Source organism: Dryobates pubescens, chromosome 8 (genome assembly GCF_014839835.1).
Source record: "Dryobates pubescens isolate bDryPub1 chromosome 8, bDryPub1.pri, whole genome shotgun sequence".
NCBI lineage: Eukaryota > Metazoa > Chordata > Aves > Piciformes > Picidae > Dryobates > Dryobates pubescens.
Genome location: NC_071619.1, coordinates 19422525 through 19443128, shown reverse-complemented (window position 1 = coordinate 19443128; position 20604 = coordinate 19422525). Strand labels below are relative to the sequence as shown.

At 43.2% G+C, this 20604-nt stretch overlaps 1 protein-coding gene and 1 long non-coding RNA gene across 2 annotated transcripts; one reads left to right on the top strand and one right to left on the bottom strand.

Annotated features, from left to right (window-relative positions):
• The first annotated feature begins 21 nt into the window (after positions 1-21).
• On the top strand, positions 22-7773 carry LOC128897368 (uncharacterized). The gene is made up of 3 exons (XR_008462357.1): positions 22-778; positions 1326-1397; positions 7144-7773. It is a non-coding gene; the product is annotated as an uncharacterized LOC128897368 (long non-coding RNA).
• Positions 4113-19401, bottom strand: ANXA7 (annexin A7). Its single transcript, XM_054163246.1, has 13 exons — positions 19215-19401; positions 14537-14594; positions 12761-12977; positions 12357-12464; positions 11182-11222; positions 10704-10806; positions 10324-10418; positions 9523-9636; positions 8556-8726; positions 6627-6797; positions 6442-6517; positions 5134-5246; positions 4113-4543 (listed from the first exon to the last, which is right to left on the bottom strand). Exons 2-13 carry the CDS (start codon positions 14591-14593, stop codon positions 4421-4423), a joined length of 1389 nt encoding a protein of 462 aa, XP_054019221.1. The 5' UTR covers position 14594; positions 19215-19401; the 3' UTR covers positions 4113-4420.
• Positions 19402-20604: the final 1203 nt, after the last annotated feature.

Below are 20604 nucleotides of genomic sequence, written 5' to 3'. Positions count from 1 at the left end.
GGTGCGTTGGTTTTGTTTTGGTTTGGTTTGTTGTTTTTTGTTTGCTTTTGGTTTTTTGGTTTGGTTTCCCCCCCTCCCATAAAATACAATCTGTACATACCCCTGAGTTGGAAATTTTATGCATGTTATGAACTATTCAAGTATTTTATAAACAGTAGCACACAATAAATTTTGTGCATGGGCTGAGGCTCCTATGATTGTGTATTGGTTTTATTTGGCATACCTGGATCTAATCTGACCTTAAAAATTGTTTAGAAAGAGTCTTAAAAATTTGAGGTACTGCAAAAATAGCCTAAAAGGTCAGATTTATTTTGCAGAAAGCTAATTGAATTTAAATGCTATTTAACTTATATATTATTCCTGCTTTTGTTTTTCCCTTGAGTTCTCTCTCATAAATACAACACTTAAATATTTTCAGTCTGCTAAACTGGACATCCACTGTTGGTTTATATGAGCTTGTATAAGCAGGGTTAGTTGATTCTAGAAAGGCTGTTAGTAACATTTTATGCATTAAATTAAACATTCAAGATTAGTGAAGTGTGTCAGGGCTGCTTTCTGGGCAGAGAGGAGGACTGTTTGGCAGTCAGTACAGCGAGATGATTCAGTCTCGTCTTTTTAAAGTAAGGACAAGCTGCTGAACAGGATGACAAGCTAAAAGATAAAAATAGTGACATGCTGTTGCTAATGGAGTTCTAATGTTTGGTTTTACTTTTTGCAGATGCATTCTAATTGGAAACTCTTCTCAAAGTTTGAGTGCAGAAGATCCAGTTAAAAAATGGTAGGTTTGACGCACCCTTATACTTGCAAGCTGTGTGGTGTGTATACGATGTCTTATCAGAACAGAACTTCTGTTAGGAAGTATAACTGAAATTTTGTGTGATGAGCATTATCAGCTCAGAAGATTGTATTTTTCATGATTTGGTATGCAGATCTTAGTTGTGATTAGTATTCTGACTAGCTGAAGTTGTGTATGTGGAGAAAATAGAGATTGAGTCCTTGTCTGGAAAGACTTCACTGTAATTGGCAAGAACTGGTGGTGATACTTGTGTAGCAGTAAGTGCCCAGCTGCAATGCTTACGTCCTTGAGGATTCCGCTGTGGTCTCTGTTTAGCTTCCTTGAGGATTGCCCTGCAGCATCCCTTGTCTGTAGTGGGTTTTGCTAGATACAGAGGCAGATGTGCAGTAATGTAAAACTTGGGCAATTGACCTGATTCTCATGCTGTGGGTCTCCTGTCACCCCTTAGGCAAGCAGTCAGCTAACAGGATTATGTTTGTATGTTTGTTTGGAAAGTAGGTACTAATTTTTTGCTATCTGCTTCTGAAAGGTGGAGTCTGGAGCTGTCTCTAATTCTTGTATTGTTGGGGAGAAGAAATTACATCCTCCCTCCTAGAAAACCGTAAGTAGTTTCCGTTGCTCATTTTATGCTTTCGACATGTTAAAGAAGGGAGGGGGAAATAGTGTGTCCTCTGTCTGTTCATGGGCAGGGAAGGGAGAGGGCTTGGAAACAGCTGTAAGCCAGAGGACACAACTAGCAAAAACTGTGGGAGGCATGGCTGGTTCCTGGTTTGAGTTGAGGCAGACACTGCCCATACCCTGCAGTGAGCTCAGTGGATGTCATATGTGTCCTGAGAAATGGGCCACTTCTACCTTCAACTGCTGTACTAAACCATCAGCTGTGGTGCTGTTATCTGTAGGGCACCAGCAGGGAGGAGGTGGGCTCAAATGTGGGTCTGACTGTTAGGAGAAGTGTAAATGTATTTTAGTGAAACTGAGAAGCAAAAGTACAAAATGTGCTTGAGGAAGGTTTGGGGGAGCTTATTTTGAAGCAGGGAAAATTGCTGCCACCTGCCACCAGGGAAGACCAGTGTAGTTCACAGTGCCTACCTACATTTAGTGTAATGGCAAACACAACAGTTTCACCACCCAAGATTATTTATAAACTATAAATAGGCTATTAAGTTCTAGATGAGAAAAGAAAAAATTGCTGTAGTTTTATGTATTGAATTGTGAAGATGTCTTTAGCAAAAAGACAAATGGTTGGGATTAGGGCTACTCATCTCCTTAGAAAAAAGTAGGCATCTTGTGGTTTTAGTCTGAACACTTTCTGAGAGAAATAGTCTCATAAATGCCTTTCTCTTTTTCAATATTTAATCTTGAGAAGTCATTATGTTAGTTACATGTACAAATTAGGCCTCTTGAGGCAGGACAGACAGCATCTGTTCTTTCTTGCCTACCTTTTGCTACAATTTTATTATGGGTCATTCAGGTCCTGTTACCCATTTAACAATTCTTTGTTACCAGCATGCAATGAAAGGAACTTTTTGCCATAAACCAGGTAAATATCATTAGGACACAAAACTCTTCACCTGGTCATTTTCCCATAGTAGTGGGGTGTACAAACCAGACTTAATCTGCTTTGAATGACAAGTGGTGGGGATTTTTCAGTCATGTGAAAAGATGCAGACGCAGTAGTATGCCTTACTTATTAAATGCTAAGCTTCTTCAATTGTAAGGAAGTTTGCTCAAGAGCGAAGAAACAAAACCCAAAGCTTAAGACATACCTTGGTCAAGCTTGTAAAGCTGTTGACAGGTGCATCGCAGTGGGTACTTGCACCAAGGGTGACCAAAGTATTGCAGAGTGGAATGTCTTTAAAAGTCTCCTCTAAGCTTCTTGTGTCTACTGTTTGCATGTGGACCCAAGAACTTTAAGATGATCTGTATTGCTGAGTTTAATGTCAGAAAATGTTTGTAGTCCACAGTCAGATTTAGGTTGCAAAATATTAATGTAAGTGAAATACTTAACCTTTTTTGGTAAACTTGGTATCTATTATGCCAAGAAGGCCAATGGCATCCTGGCCTGCATGAAGAATGGTGTGGCCAGCAGGAGCAGGGAAGTCATTCTGCCCCTGTACTCAGCACTGGTTAGACCACACCTTGAGTACTGTGCCCAGTTCTGGGCCCCTCAATTTAAGATGGACATTGAGACTCTTGAACATGTCCATGGAAGGGCAGCGAGGCTGGAGAGAGGCCTTGAGCACAAGATCTACGAGGAGAGGCTGAGGGAACTAGGGTTGTTTAGCCTGGAGAAGAGGAGGCTCAGGGGAGACCTTATTGCTGTCTACAACTACCTGAAGGGTGGCTGTAGCCAGGAGGGGGTTGGTCTCTTCTTCCAGGCAACCAGCACCACAAGAAGAGGACACAGTCTCAAGCTGTGCCAGGGGAAGTTTAGGCTTGAGGTGAGGAGAAAGTTCTTCACAGAAAGAGTTGTTATCTGTTGGAATGGGCTGCCCAGGGAGGTGGTGGAGTCACCATCCCTGGAGGTGTTCAAGAGGGGACTGGACGTGGCACTTGGTGCTATGGTTTAGTAGTCATGCGGTCTTGGGTGACAGGTTGGACTTGATGATCTTTTGAGGTCTCTTCCAACCTTATTGAGTCTATGATTCTATGATTATTGTTTTGCAAAAACCTTCACATAGATGCTCTGTAAGAGTGAAAGGTTTGCCATATTAGAATCAATTCTACCAGCCTCAGATACTTTTGTTTGAGAAGCATTACAAATAGGGGGTGGGTTGTTGTTTGAGGGTGTCCCTATAATACAACTGTTACTTGATAAAGAGTTGCTTAGAAATGTTAGAAACACATTGCCAGCTGCTGGACTCTTGAAGCTTCTGTTATGTTTATGACTGGGGACAGAATTACTGTGGCTTTCTGAAAAACCAAATGTGCCATTCCGTGCTGTTCTCTTTCAGCCTTTTGAAAACATCCAGGTGGCCATTTATATTGTTTAGGTCGTAGTCCCTTTCAGTTGGGATTTACACGCTGTGTAGCATTAGCATTTCGATACTAGCTTTAGTCAGTCAGTTGCTGTATAACCCCTTCCTTTACAGGGAGATACTTCAGAATTAGATCAAAAAATGATTTGTCATTTCCTTTGCTGCCTTAAGCATAATGGTAGATCATCACTAATGGTAATTAATTAAAGAAACTAAAAAGGGGAGTGAAGGCACATTATGATGGAAAGACACTAAATGGAGGGAGGGGATGCTAAAATCCTTTCTATCATATCCTCAGGGTGGGGTTTGTCATCCACAGTTAACTCAGGTATTTCAAGCAAGTTGCTGATGCTGGAATTTTGTCCAAGACAAACAGTTTATTCATCCAGAAGTCTGGCAGAGGGTCAAAAGGACTAAGGCTTAGACTAATAGACAAGATATATCTTTTATTATACAATAAAGAATATTATGTGCTGTAAATTAAGGCAATTATAAGTGCAACAAGCTTATTGAATCATCTAGAAGGTATATTTGATTATACAAAGTTTAAAGTTATTCTCCTACACACAAGGATAGTCATGTCTGCATAAAGCATATTCCACATCCTCCAGTTTGTTTTAAAAAAAGAAAAAACCCAAATAATCTTCTACTGCCCAACAATTGCCAGCAGCAAGCGCCGGTAATCGCCGCTTGTATCGCTTGCTATCATTGTAGCCAAAGTCTTCTGAAACATTTGTGTGAACATCTGTTTAATTTGCACAAGGTCAATCTGTGCAAAGGGGGGAAAAGAAGAAATCACAAATCTCAAACACAGTGCATGATTTTATCTCCTTGACAGCCACCCTGCACCTCCCCCCTCAGGGACTACAGAACACTTGTCAAGGGTTAAATGTGCAGTTAATAAACTGCACATCTTAGAAGCCAGCTGGTTCCTCTAAGGACAGGGGCAGCTCCCAAAGCAGAGAGTCTAGCAGTTGTTCTTTTGTTAGGACTGTGCTATCCCAACTCTTTCATAGCTGAGCCTTTGAACTGGAGGTGTTATCTGCACCCCAGTTAAGAAGGAAGACAAGCAGTACTGCTTCGTAGCCAAAAGCAGTTAAGTTACTAGATTAAATGTGGCTTTGAAACAAGCAGGATCATGTAAATCTTAATCCCCATAAAAGCTTCCTTTCAATACATGATTTTGACAGCTATGCAAGAAGGACTAAGGGGAAAAAGAAGTCTTCCACCTTCCAGTGGAAGGTGTCCCTGCCAATGGCATGGGGGTCCCTTCCAACCCCAATCATTCTGTGACAAAAAGCTGGTTATGTAGGTAGCTTTCCACTACATGCAGCATTTACAGAGGAGAAGGTTTCTTACCTCGCTGCGAGTAACTATAATTCTGATGAGAGTAGAATCGTCTGTGCCAGCTCCTTTCATAGCGTAATACAGTCTCTCTGCAAAAAAGGCTGGGCGATTTAAAGCGCATTGCACTGCAATAAAGGACAGTTGTAAGATTACTTCTAGCACTGTGCACTGTGTAGCAATGCTGTGAGGGCAGGATCAATTCAGGACTTTTGCTGTAGGCAGCTAGCGACAGGTATTGGTGAAGATCTGGTTACTGTGGATTAAAGGATCTGGTTTATAGAGGAGTTGAGTTTCACGATGACCAAATGAAGCATTTCTTCACAAGAGGAGCTATGGTTATTAACAGTTAACTTCTCTGGAATTGCTTTCAAAGCTGGTTGAGACCTTACTTCTCAAATCGGTAATTTAAAAACAGTTATTCTCCTTCCATAGCTGGTACTAGGATATAAGGCACTTTATTCATGTTCCATTGCTAGAATCTCACTAGGAAAAGTACAGCTGTAAAAAGTTCTCACTCTGGCAGTTACAGAATGGATCTGGTTTCAGTTAGATTGTTCACACTCAGAGATGAACGAGCCTTTATTCTGTTACATGATTCTCGGAGGTGAACTTTTCCCATACAACTCTAGCAAAATACAATCTGTGACCTTTTTACCCATTATGGCTACAGAAGTGCTGTCATTTAAGAAAGAACTGGTAGGGCTGGTGTCTGCAGATTTACTAGTAATTGATACTTACTACATGAGCAAATTCTGCTGAATTAGAACTGCTTTACTATAATAAGCCAGCAGGAAGAACAGGCTTCTATTTTGCTGAAGTTTTTAACACATGATGATTTGGGGGGGGGGGGGGGGGGGAGGTAGGGTGGGAGAAAGAGGAGTGGAAAGGGAACTGTGCTGACAGTAGGTTCATGTTGATTCCAAGATCATGTGTGGATGGCTCAGGTGTCTCTGCTGTGCCACAGCCATGGCTCTGTTACCCTGGTACTCACACTGTTTTGCAGAGCTCTGAAAAATAGAACTACAAGCACTAACCAGTGCCCCATTTTCTGTACAGTTGCCTGCTTTCCCAGAGGAGTGACAAGTAGCTCTCTATGGCCTTTTCTTCTTTTTAATTGACTTCTTCATGGTGGATGCTTATTTTCTCCAGTTAAGTGTAAAGTGAATAATTTGAATAACTGAAGTTACTTTTGTGCCAGCAGCCTCAGGTTGTGAGTTTATTTGCCATATGGCCAATGCTGAATTAGATTCTTCTTCAATTGAGTTTAGAAGGCTTGATTCCTAAGGGACCCTATAGGGCAGGGAAGAACATAGCACTTACCAATAGTCTTCAAACCACGTTCCACGTTTCCAGAAAATTCTCGGTCAATGCTGCTTAACAAATCACGATTAGCAATCTGCAAACAAATGAGATGAACGTGCGGACCATGAGATCCCGTAACAACTGCACCTTTCATTTTAAAATACACTGATCCAGCTCATTTGAAGTAAGAGAAGAACTCCTACCCTGGAGTATGCTTCAACTGTTGCTTTCAGTTGGGGAAAACTTCTGCTTGCCAGAACCATGTTGAAGCAAGACTCATCAGTTCCAAGTTTTCCTTCACCTGCTTGGTACAGACGCTGAGCATCTTCTTGAGCCTTTTGGTAATCCACAGTTTGATTCTCATCCCGATTACCCTAAAAGCAAAGACAACAGATGTCAAATGAAATTGCATAGAGAAGGCTATGCTTTAGCTGCTTGCAGTGTAGACCCCAAGGATATATCTTCAAAGCTTTAAGCAGATAGAGCAATACCAGTTTGCAATACACTATGTACCTTTAAAACTACTCCTTAGTTTAATATTTCTTATAGGCAATAAATACAAAAGTGGCCCAGAACCCTATCTGTAGGGTATGCTTTAACCTGTAGATGCAGATTCAGCCAACTTCACATCTACATACCATCTCATAGTTCTAATTAAGTACTGTACTTAATTCTCTGGTTTACTTAATGTAAGCTTTCTCTTGGTTTGTTTGTTTCTAGGCTTCAAGTTGCAAAGAATCTTCCCAAACAAACTAATGAATTATTTTACTGAATATGCACACCTGAAATATCTCAGGTCTTCTATTTTATTTAGGATTTGCCAATTTTAAGTAAGAATGTCTCCAGAAAACATCTACTATAGCTGTAATATGTCATTAGGGCTTATATGAAAGTTTGTGTGCTTTGATTTTCCCCCCTTTTTTTTCCCTTGTTGCCCAGTGCATGGATGAATATTGCTAAATACACTGTCTGAGTAGGCTGAATACATTCTCTCAAATACTGTTGTATCTATAGTGGTTAATCTAGTATTTAAATTATGTGATTGTCAGTTACTGTAAACTACTGGATTTATCAAAATAAAAATTAGCAGCATGAGCTTCTCAAGGTTTGCTTTCTTGTGGCTTTTGACTTTCTAATCCAAATACCTAATTGCATAGCAGAGCTCTCACAGAGGCAGAGGAAAATGAGATAAAGAAGCATCATAGAAGTTCTAACAGTAAATAGACAGATTGATCACAGAAATGGAGGACGTTTCATTAGTACCTATTTCTTTCCAAAGACAGGTAAGTGCAAGTTACTGGCCTTCAACACAGAAAGGGCTCTAGTAAATTATATGCAATAAGCAGGCTCCAATGTTTACCTGAGTTCAGTAACTAGCACCTAGGGGAGGGAAGGGAAGGGAAAGGGAAAGGGAAAGGGAAAGGGAAAGGGAAGGGAAAGGGAAGGGAAGGGAAGGGAAGGGAAGGGAAGGGAAGGGAAGGGAAGGGAAGGGAAGGGAAGGGAAGGGAAGGGAAGGGAAGGGAAGGGAAGGGAAGGGAAGGGAAGGGAAGGGAAGGGAAGGGAAGGGAAGGGAAGGGAAGGGAAGGGAAGGGAAGGGAAGGGAAGGGAAGGGAAGGGAGGCAGTGGTGTAACTTGGGAGGTACATTTTGCCCCATGGTATCTCTTAACTTGTTCACAGGGATTCTCACAGGTGTTCTGCATGTTTATTGTGTCAGAGTCACACAACTATTTAGTTAATGTATGGAAAAAATACAGAAGCATTTTACTTTTAACAGCAGCCTGGAGCACTGCTTTACAGTACCACTTGATTGGATCTGCACAATAATGTATTTACACTTAAGTTCCTTGAGATGAACATAGGGTGCTAAATGAGTTCACAAAATTCATGATAGATTTGTAGATATCAAGTATCCCTTCCTTGAGGAGGGACTGAAGTGTCCCATCTTGTCATTAGGGAATAAACTGATGGCCCAGAGCACGTTTTTTCAAACCCTTGCTCTTGCTAAACATACACAGGCTCTTTGTGGAGCCATTGTGACTATGTGCATTGAAGTCATACTGTACGCCGTTACCTTATTAAAAGAGAAAACAGCAGCAGCAAAGCAAAGCAAAGCAAAGCAAAGCAAGCTCACTTGGCACATAGATATAAGTAATCGTTCGTAGTGTCCGGAAGTGTCTGCTCTGATGTCATGTTCGATGTCCCGTCCAAATTCTGATTTATAGCAGTTCACTATTTCTCGTATTTCCTGGTTTGTCCTTGTACAGAGGATCTCAGTCAGCACTCTCTCCTGAGTGCCTACTCCCTGTAGGCAGAGGAAAAGTGGGCATAACTACAAAGCACTACCTACTCAGTTTTCTTCAACTGTGAAATTAAGCCATCATCTGTTCTTTCAAAGCTTAATATAGTCTCTACTGTAAGAACTGTATCCTCACACTGTGAAAGCACCAAGTCTGCATACTTAAAAAGGAATGAAGATTCCTCAAACATCTGATTCTGCACCAGTTCAAGAAAGTACCCCAAAACTATAGAAGGTCTGCGTTCATACATGGATTAAGTAACTCATTTCTAGTGTTAGCCACCTGCTGGCTGCTGCAGCTCAAAACAAGCAAGAAATGCTGGTAAACTGGATGCACCAGTTTACCTGTGCTAAAAGTTCAGGTGAGCTAGTTGGTTTAATCTATGGTGCAGTCTTAATAACTGAATAGATAAATAGATGCTTTTGGAAAAAAGCTGCAATAATCCAAAAATACCTTTCAGCAACAATGGTTTGTTCCTAGTAAGGAGAGGTACATACCTGTACTTGTATTTTAAACAGTGGTTATGGTTTTAACAGCACCCTGGCCCTCTCAAGGTTTTAGCAAAAGTTATGAACAAGCAAGAGAGAACAAAGTTGTATCTCACAGGAGTTTATGCTCTGCAGAGTGGACACGAGTGGACAGCTGGCTAAGCCTGCAGAAACTGGCTGTAAGTGAGGACACAGCAGGACGGAGTTTTAAACCACACAGTCCCAAAATTTGTTTGCCAGTACAGGATTTCTCTCTTCTTAGACGAGCATTTAAAGACTCTATTCAACTACTTAGTTCACAGAAAAAGCGCACCTTCATTGCATGACGTAAGCTCCAGGCATCATAGTAGGTACTGGGCATGAAGAGTGCTAGAATCAGTTCTTCCACATTCCCACTTAACTCAGACTTCAGGTCTTTAATTAAATCCTGTTGAATTATAAACACAAATAAGACTTGAGAGTGTTAGCAAGGTAGATTATATAGTGGGGAAAAAAAATCATCAAATAGAATTTGTGTGACTGATTTCTACCTTTGTGGTGTTTTTATAAAGAACTTTCCTCTGTCCAAAACTTTGACAGCTCAGCTCTTCTCCACTGTCTCCCCACTAATTAGGACCTAGTCAGGTCCTGAAAAATATCACAACTATAAAATTTCACTTCGAGTTGCAAAAATGACAGAGGGAAGAAATTAAATAATCTCAGCCTTCTCCTGATGAACTAATCCTCAGCCAGTTTCTCAGTTTATTTCTGATGAAAAAAACAAACCGTATTTCAGTGCTGCTTTGTGTGCATACAACAGTAGCTTCAGACACTAATACCAGGACAGTTTAAGCTTGATTATTTTCTATCAAGCACTACAAAAGCACAGAAGCTCCTTGTTTAGTCAGGGACAGAGCCATCCCCCAGCCTTTCCCACCCCTGCGTCCTGCCAGCTATCAGAACAACACTGTGTCACGACATCCTGTTAAATACCAGATGTGTCCCAGCACATGAGAAACAGAACCAAAAGAAGCTCATTTTAAAAGTGCCCGAACTACTCCTCAGGACTAAAATGCAGTACAGCAGTTAAAGCAGCAGCTGAAGGTTTACTGATGCAAAGAACTAATGAACATACCTTGCCATACATAGTCTTGAAAGCTGCCTTGATTTTTTGCCTTTGATCATTGGAGCGGTTAGCAACAACATTTATGATAGCCTGCTCATCAGTTCCTTGGAAACAGAAGGGCAGTTTCATGTAAGAAGTCTTAATAATCCCTCTGAATCTGCATTTTACAATCTTGCATTTGGTCACAGCTACAAAATAAATGACTGCCACCTAAGTCTATGTCACATTTTCTATGTAACTTCAGTCTACTGAATTGCCCAAATCATTTTGAAAGTTGACTTTTGAAAAGCTTGGTGGAAAAAAACACATAGTTATATAGAAACTGAGGAAAAGGACAAAATGGCATGAAGTTAGCTCAGTAGAAATTTAGGCTTCTATTGCTTACTTACCAAACCCTTTCATAGCTTTGCGTAGGATTTCTGCATCCCTTCCAGCGTCAAAGTTTGAAGCAGCTTGAATTGTGCCCTGGGTACCCTGAACCACTGCTGCAGGCTGAAAACGAGAGTCAGGTGTAACTAGCTATCCTGCACAACATAAATTCAAATTGAAACCACAACTTAGGAATCAGTGCTTCAGAAGGAATTGTCTGTTGGCTTCCTATCTTTTCTCTAGCATAGAATCAGAGCGACATAGTTGTGTTAAAGAGCTTTGAGCCACCAATGCCAAAGCTTTGCTCTTACCTAGTTGTGTGGATGAAGGTTTTTATTAGCAAATATACACAGATACTGAATTACGATTTTTGTGAAGGTTATACCCTGAATGTAACCGGGAATTCTTGATGTAGAATACACTGTTAACTGTTGGAAACCTGCTGTAAAAACATTAAAACCACAGAAGATTGATTATAGAAGAGGATACAGCACGTACCAGACTGGGCATTGGTGATGGTGCTTGTCCACCAGGATATCCTAATGAAAATAAAGCAGAAAATGTGATAAAAGGAATTAAATTAGGTCTCTTCTTATTATGTAAATGCTATCTAATCTGAAAATGGAGCCATTTACAGACATACCACTACAAATAACCTGTTTCCTAAGTAATGATACCTGTCATGATCGGTAACTGAACTTCTTGCCTGAGGGCAGGAGGGGAAGAAGCAATGACAGACACATTGTGGTACGCCCACAAACAAGGCAATTGTAAAAATATGAAACTTAACAGTGCTGTGGGAAGAGGAAGAATCTTTCCTTACTAAATATTGCTGTCTTTCATGAAAGCCAGGATAGGCCACACGAATGAAGAGTACATGTCCTATGTTCTCTTTAAAAGTCAAACACTTTAAATTGTTGAGCGTATGAATTATAAACATCAAGTGTTCACTGGTGCAAAAAGTACTGAAGGAGTCTCATTTTGTGATCAAAAGCACTAGGGATACAAAAGCTACAACTGCATGGTTTTGGTACTAGAATCTTACTTTCATTCCATAATACACAGGTACAATTGTTATCATTTTAAGAGCAGTGTAGTTATTAGTAGAGTTAAGAAGGCAATTGTAAAACAAAAAACCACCAAAACTAGTTTGGTGCTCTGAATTTCTTGCAAACAAAACTGATATATTCTTGGACATAAATTGTCTTGTTGATAACTGACCACTCAAAGCATTAGAACCATTGCACTGTTCTTAAGCAATTATGGTCATTTTCCTTCCCACTTCCCCCACTATGCCAGGGAGGACACAGGTGTGAAAAATGTCTCCCATTCTTTGAGGTGAACAGAACAGCCAGATATTGAATGTGCAGACTAAATTTCACAGTTCTCATCAGTTTGAAGATGGATAAGCACTTAAACCCCTACATCATGACCATTAATTAGTGACAGCCATCCCTTGGATGCAGCATCTGTGAACTTGATTCAGTCCTTCAGAAAGGACTGTTCAGAAAGGTAGTAGGAGGTGTACAGCATACAAGCCTCAACAGCTAAAGGTAACAAAGCTAAGGGCCTAAGGGCCTGTGTACTAAGATCTCTTGGTTTAACTGTGGAGTAACAGCAACAGCTTCAACTGACTCCATGACAATGCTTAATATTTCTTATATAAGACATACCTGGAATTTGTGCTGGTCCACCTCCAGCATAGCTTTGTGCAGGAGGCTGTGGGTAGCCACCAAAGCCAGGGCCAGCAGGAGGCACACCAAACCCAGGGCCTGTAGGAGCTAGGAGAGGAAAAAAATCAGCACACAATGTTTTGTACTTGATTTCTGAAACAACATGAGCCAGGTTATTGAGCAGAGCTATGCAAGAGACTTAACTTCTCTGTCACTGTGCAGTGGCCCAAACCCATCAAGAGTTACCATCAACATGCAGGTATTTACTGTCTGGCTAGCTGCATGCTGCTGCCTAAATTGATTGCTGAACAAAGCTGCTTTTCTTTACTACTTCTACCCAGTACAGGGAACGCTTACACCAGAAACCACTCCCGAGAGGTGCTCCAACAAAAGATCAAAATTACCTCCAGGATAAGGTGGCATTCCTCCAGCCTGGGGAATTCCAGAGTAGCCCCCTGGGGCAGGGTAGCCCCCTGGAGCAGGATATGCTGCTGCTCCTGGATACCCCGCATTTGGTGGAGCTGCAGGATAGGTCCCTCCTCCTGCTGGAGGGTATCCTCCAGGAACAGAAGGATAGGTGTACTGACCCGCTGGTGGATAGACAGACTCCTGTCCTGTTGGCTGAAACACAGAAATAGGCTGTCTGTACACCTGCTGATGGGACACTAGAGTAAAAATGTTTTCTCAAATTACCATAATGTAATGTGTATAATACATGAATTACACAATTCGATTCAGCACATGAAGCAGCATCAGCAGAATTCCTGATGCCTGAATGGGGACCTGATGGTTGGGTTTTCTGATGTATTTCCCATGTCGATACAGAATCAAGAGTGTTGCAGGGTGTAAGGCACCTGGATGGGCTCTGATCCCATCCACCTTCAAAGCAGGGCCAGCCTCAGTATTAGATGTAAGTCATGCAAGGCCTTGTCAAGTTTTCAGTATCTCAAAGGAACAGTGAACCTGCAGCCTCTCTGACTGACTGCTCTCATAGTGAAAAAGGTCTTCCTCAAATTACAAATACCACAGCTGCCCTATCACTGTGTACCTCTGACAGGATTCTGGCTCCAATGTCTACATTTCTTCCTACCTAGCAGAAGACTGAACAGATCTCTGCTTAGCCTTCTCTAGGTGAGCAGCCCTCCTGGGACACTCTTGTTTGTCCATATCTGTGTTGTACTAGGAGGCCACTAGACATGGTATTCCAGATGTGGCCACGAGCATTGAGCAGAGAGGAGTAGTAATTCCCTCTGACCTCCTGGCTTTGCTCTTACTGAAGGCTTGTATGTCATTAGCCTTCCTACCCAGGGACATGCACTGCTGAGCCACAATTGTCAACTACAGGACAAGTACTTTCAAAAGTTGTATGGTAAGAACTTAGAGGTGAGGGGTTTTTAGCATTTCTTTTGGAATCTAGGTTGTAAAGTGTGGATATTCAGTGACTAAATCTGGACAACTGAGTCTGAACACCTGTTACAGATTTTAAATGAAGTCAAACATCTATTTGCCCCCATTAAGATTCATTGGAATTTTTAGTCCAGTCATGAGCTGAGAGTGGAACAAAGTTCCGTGGCTAAAGAATAGGGGGTCAAAGTCAAGATGCAGTGTCATTTATCCCCAGAAAAATATTTATTTGGTGTTGTATGAAAGCTGGACTACATAAATAAAGCATTCTAAGTTCTTTGTGAGGGTAATGTCCACTGAAGTTTGTTCAGCATCTCTGTAAATCCTGGGATACAGCTACATGGAATATGTGGTAGAGACTGTGGCAGAAACGGAATCAGAGATTAGCTCTGATCCTATATCCTGTACATACAGACCCTCATACTTGTCTAAGAGCTACTGATACTTTAAAAGATGTGCTGAGTGAGTTATATAAAACCCAAACAAACTTGCAAGACCAAGATAAACTGAAACAAGACCAAACCATCAAAATTTTTTCTTGAACAATAGGTAACATTGAAAACAAACAAACCAACCCCAATAAATCTTAAAACTTCCTTCTTGGAATTCTTGTCAGACAACTCTAAAGACATCCTCAGGGATAGACAGACAAGAACAAAGACCATGATCTCTAGAGAACACTGTATATGAACTGACAGCTACTATTTAGTCAATATAGGAAGAAGGGCTATTGACAGAATATAAATACATTACACATATTTAAGAGCCATACTTACAGGATAACCAGGGAAAGCAGGGTAGCCATCAGAAGGGGGATAACCTGGGTATGCCATTCTGGGAAAGGAAAAAAAAAGGTATTTTCAATGTCAAGGCACTGTATCCAAGTTTGTAGTAGTTACTTGCTTGAACAGTATGTCAAGAGGTTTAGAATTGCTCAGGGTAGGTACCTGTCAACTGTTAAACCAAGCAGGATTCAGAAGGCAAGGATCTTAAACTTTGTAATTATCTACCACTCTTACTTAGGGTCAGATGGACATTGAAGCATTGTAAGAGGCTTCAGTCTCCCAAACAAATTCTGAAATGCACTTTGAAGTGCCAGCTGGAGGAGGCTGAGCCCTTTGCCAGAACAGAAACAGAAGGGTCAGGCTAAGGAAGGGACCCAGCCCCACAATGCACCAAGCAGCCTTCATGGGGGTGGTTTCTCTTTAAAGAGGAGCACCCAGTGCATCCTGTGTAAAATGAGAATAGAAACACGTACTCCTGCTGCATTAATTCAATTAATTTCATTTCTGTTCTCTGCAAGTAACTGTTTATTTTAGTGTCATTTTTAACAGAGGAGCCTGGGGAGTAGGAACAGAATGGGACAAATCATCCCCCACATGGACAACCAGTGGAACAGGGAATTTTGAGGCCATTAGCCAGGTTACAAAACATTTAATGGCAGGGGAAAAGAATGCCAGCCAGCTAGATTCCCTGATCAGGATGCTGGAGTTACTCATGACATGTTTGTCAGTATGCACCTTAGCTGCACAAAAGGAAGGACATGGAAAATATAAAAAGGAATGTGACACAGAGAATGATTATTCACATTTCTAGGTATTCACTGATTTGTAAGCAGAGTTCTTACTGCATTAAGGCAATAGGTGGTCATAGAATGAAACACCTGACACAATGTGGAAAACATTAAAACTTTGCCTGGGTCAGTTCAAATAATAGCCAAAAACAACTCGCAGAAAAACACAGCTATGAAGTCTCACGCTGACAAAACTTGGATCATCACTTCCAAATAAATCTATGCTTTAATCATAATAAACACTGTTAATGGCTATTTATTTCCCTAAGAAACACCTTGAACCAGTACCTGTACAATAGTTACTACTGACAGCTGCTTGAATGGACTAAACATGGCTTTCAACAGGACATTTCTATTGGTATTTCTGACTCCTAATGCTAATTGTAACTCCTTTCAGGAACAAGATGACCAGCAACACTTCCTTCTGATTTTAGTTTCACTCCTGCTTACAGGAAAATACTATGTTAGCAAAACAATATTAAAAATCAATCAACAACAACAACAAAACCCCCAACCCTTCAGCTTTTCAGCTTCCTGTAATTCCGCTCAAGTTCCACCATTTGAAATGCAGGATTATGATGTCTGTAAAACTTACTGAGGGGCACTGTATCATTTCCACTGTACCACTGTTTATCATGATGCAAAATCAGTGGCTAGTGCTGGCAACTCAGCTGTTTCAACAGCTGTAAAAAGTGGGTTTTGTACAATGTGTATAGATATCTGAGGGGTGGTGTCAAGTGGTGGAGGGCGATCTCTTTTGTGCAATAATAAGACAAGGAGCAATGGGTACAAGCTTGAACAGAGATTTCACCTCAACATGAGGAGAAACTTCTTTACAGTGAGGGTGATGGAGCACTGGAACAGGCTGCCCAGAGAGGTTGTGGAGTCTCCTCTGAAGACTTTCAAAACCCACCTGGATGCATTCCTGTGTGGACTACCCTAGGTGATCCTGCTTTGGCAGGGGCATTGGACCTGATGATCTCTGGAGGTCCCTTCCCACCTCTAATGTATTGTAATACTGTGATACAACCATTATGCTCCAGCAATCTTTTAATCGCATTAAAATACACCACATTTTAGACTTATTGGTTAAGATAATGCATTCAGAATTAATTTTTCAGCTATGTCTCTGATTTACTAGCAAACATAAAAGGCATGAATTTCCAACATCTCGCTTTCAAGCAAACAGTCCTGTTTATAGCCTTGTTTTAACAAGGCTATGCTGTATTTTTGATGAGCAAATTAACCGCCCACGTAAACCTGTGAGTTAAAGTGCACCAGTAAATGGTTTAATGCTTTTCTTACTTTTGTTGTATTGGTTCCTTTTCCAGCATTCAATTTGTGATGCAAGGGTGTTTTGGGGGGGCCAGGTAGTGGGAATTGTGGTATTTCAGTGAATCATCGCACTCTTAACAAGGCTTTGATTTCTTTTTGTCGTTCGTCTGAATTACAAAGGCAAAATAAAAACGTCTGCTTTGCATTTGCTCCATGTATCTGGGTTTTTTCTTTTATTTTTCATTCTCTAATGACAGATTAATATAAAGGTCAAGTAAAGACTGCTGCCTCAATTACTGCGGGCCTTTTATAACTAGATGGGTACAGAATCATAGAATCAGTCAGGGTTGGAAGGGACCACAAGGATCATCTAGTTCCAACCCCCCTGCCATGGGCAGGGACACCCCACACTACATCAGGCTGGCCAGAGCCTCATCCAGCCTGGGCTTAAACACCTCCAGGGACAGGGCCTCAACCATCTCCCTGGACAACATATTCCAGAGCTTCACCACTCTCATGGTGCAGAACTTCCTCCTCACCTCCAGCCTGAATCTCCCCACCTCCAGCTTCATTCCATTCCCCCTAGGCCTATCACTCCCTGATATCCTGAGAAGTCCCTCCCCAGCCTTCTTGTAGCCCCCTTCAGATACTGGAAGGCCACAAATAAGGTCTCCTCAAAGCTTTCTTTTCTCCAGACTGAACAGCCCCAACTCTTTCAGTCTGTCCTCACAGGAGAGGTGCTCCAGCCCTCTGCTCATCCTCCTGGCCCTTCTCTGGACATGCTCCAACACGTCCATATCCCTCTTGTAATAGGGGCTCCAGAACTGGAGGCAGTACTCCAGGTGGGGTCTCACCAGAGCTGAGTAGAGGGGGAGAATCGCCTCCCTTGACCTGCTGGCCACACTTCTCTTGATGCAGCCCAGGATCTGATTGGCCTTCTGGGCTGCAAGTGCACAGTGAGAGCTCATGTTGAGCTTCTCGTCCACCGGCACCCCCAAGTCTCTATCCTCAGGGCTGCTTTCCAGCCAGTCACTGCCCAGCCTGTATTTGTGCCTGGGATTGCCTCGACCCAGATGAGGGACCCTGCACTTGGTCTTGTTGAACCTCACGAGGTTGGCTTGTGCCCACCTCTCCAGCCTGTCAAGGCCCCTTTGAATGGCATCCCTTCCCTCCAGCATGTCTGCTGCACCACACAGCTTGGTGTCATCAGCAAACTTGCTGAGGGTGCACTCAATGCCACTCTCCATGTCACCGACAAAGACGCTGAACAAGACTGGTCCCAGGACTGATCCCTGAGGGACTCAGCTTGTCACTGGCTTCCACTGGGACATGGACCCCTTGACAGCCACTCTTTGGGTGCAGCCATCAAGCCAGTTCTTTATCCAGCTAGTGGTTCAGCCATCAAACCCATGTTTCACCAGTTTGCTCCACTGGGATTTCAGACTTGTTTCTGACACCAGTTACAAGAGTCTCTCAAAACTTACTATGCCCAGGCAGCAGTATTTACTGAAACCCCCTTACGTACATAGGTGTTTTCCAGAAGACAAATTAAGTCACACAATACTAAGTAAACTGGATGGCTGCTGCCTTGCTTTATTTCAAGCACAAGCATCCTCAAACAGAACAGAGGCTCTGATATTGTTACTTTTAAAACCAAAATAGAAGATTTTCCATCAGATTTTGATCTCCACCCCGTTTTACCGGAACGGGGCACAGGGCGAGGCCTGGCTGGCAGCGGGTTAAGCCGCGGGCCGGGCGCTCTTAAAGCCCGTCCGGGGATGAGTCAGCGGCGTCCCCAGCACCCGCCAGCATCCAAGAAGGGCGGACCTGGTTTTTAGGGGTAAATGTAGCTCTGACGGTCTAACGTCACGGGATGCACTCAACCCGGCGTGCTGGGCAGCAGTCCAGCAGTTAAAAACAGAGAAGTTTCTCCTCTACTGCTGCTGCCTGCCCCCTGCGGAACAGCGCCCAGCCCCGCACAGGAGAAAACCCCACCCCACGCACACCTGCGCCCCCAGCCAAGGACGCCCCCGCCAGCACCACACCCGCCCCCGAAGCCTTTAAACGACCCCGGTGGGGCTATTGTCCTTGTTCCTCGCACCGCCCGGAGCCAGCCCTGCTCGCCGGGAGGGCCACCGCCCCGCTCTGTTTCGGGGTTGGAATGGCGGTCACGTATCGCCCTGCTCTCTCCCCGCTCCCTCAGCCACCAGCCCTAGGCCGGTGTGGCAAGCCCTCCGGCGACGCACAGCTGCAAGCAGAGCCTAATATTATCCTACTCACTTTACCTGAGGCGACTGAGACCTCATTCCCGCTCTGCACCGAGTGGGCAGGCCCTCGGCCAGGGGGATACGGCACTCTGGGGCGCGCCTCACCCGGACACCTGCCAAGTTCCCGAGTTGGCGGCCGGCCGCGGCGCCAGGAGTCCTGCCTCGGGCTGCTGCTCGAGTCGTCCCGAACTCCCGCACGCCCGTGCCGCAGGGCGCAACGGGGCTGAGCCTGAGCCCCCGCACGGATGCGGTGTGTACGGAGAACCGGCGACGCCGGGGCAAGAGGCGCGAGGATCACGGCTGCCAACTGCTCCCCTCCACCCCTTCCAGGTGCCTCACCTGAGAAGAAACCTGCGCAGCCCCCAGGCTCTCTCCTGCAGCTACACCGCAAAATGGAGGCTATGCGGCCGAGCGACACCCGCCCCGCCCCCGGCACCGAGCCCGCCCTGGCCCGGCCCACGGGCCGTGTTCCCCGTGGGCAGGGGCGCCGTGCCCGAGTCCCGGCAGAGACGAGGTGAGCCGGCAGCGGCTCCCGGTGGCGATCGCCCTGCTAAACCAGGACCTCTGTTGAGGCTTGCCCCATCTTGCTGAAGGTAAGCTGCAATATAGCCCAGTTCTCCTTCAAAACGGCTGGGAGGTAAGTGCAAAGACACAAGTGCCACAGAAACGCTGAGTGACTTGCCAATGGAGTTGTCAGGGGAAGCATTCAACAAGGGAAGCTCCAGGCGATGCCATCCTACGGAGGTCCTTAGACACTCGCCTAGGAAGGGAAGAGAGAAGTCCACACTGCAGTTTCCCTACACTGCAATGGAGTTAGCCCTAATGCATGGAGCTCTAAATCGATTCTGTTATCCAGTAACACAAAAGATTTTATATTAAGATCATTATTCAGCAGCTGGCAGGTAGTCAGCGTAGTCATCTAGGCCACCAAAACAGCATGTAACAGGCAAAGGATATAAAAGACGTAAGCGGAACTGGAGGAGTTGCTTCTTTTTATATAGTTACTCAAGATCAGGATCTAGGTCCCAAGAGGGCATAAAGGTAAGATTGTCCTGACTACTACATACCTTTCTCTAGCAAGAAATCTTAATTATAATTATTTGTATGCAATTGTGGGAAGTGCACTTAGTGGTTTTTCTGTCCATTGTAGTATTTATTCTTATTATACTTAGAACATATACTTAGGCATTACCACACATGGTCCTTCCTTTGTCTGATAGTTAATAATTCTCAATAAATTCTGACCAGCAAGATGAAATGTATGAGGGATTCACCTGTGTTATTATGCACCAGTTACTTGAGATTATTAAAAAGTAACTTTCTACTTTTTTATGACAAACATGTTAGCAGTTCAGAGACCACTAAAATATTAACAATTTTTTCCTATAACCTGATGCAGCACTTGAGTTTCAGATAAAATGACAGCCACTGTTCTTTGTCTATAAAACAGCTTTAGGTGCAGGCAGCAGAAAACAGATGGGTAATAATTTACCATGCTCACCCACTTCAAATGTAAAGCACCTAAAGCCACATAAAGAATCTAATAAATTACCTATCTTCAGCAAAGTTGGGCTCGTTCTGCCTTGTTTTCCCAGAACACATCATGAGGAGCTTTGAGACTTTAGTTCTCACAGCATGCTTCAGCTGACAGTCCCACTGTGTGTCTACTTTTTCACCTCCATGAAGTACATTTCTTTTAAGACAGGTATATATTTAAACCCCCGTTTCC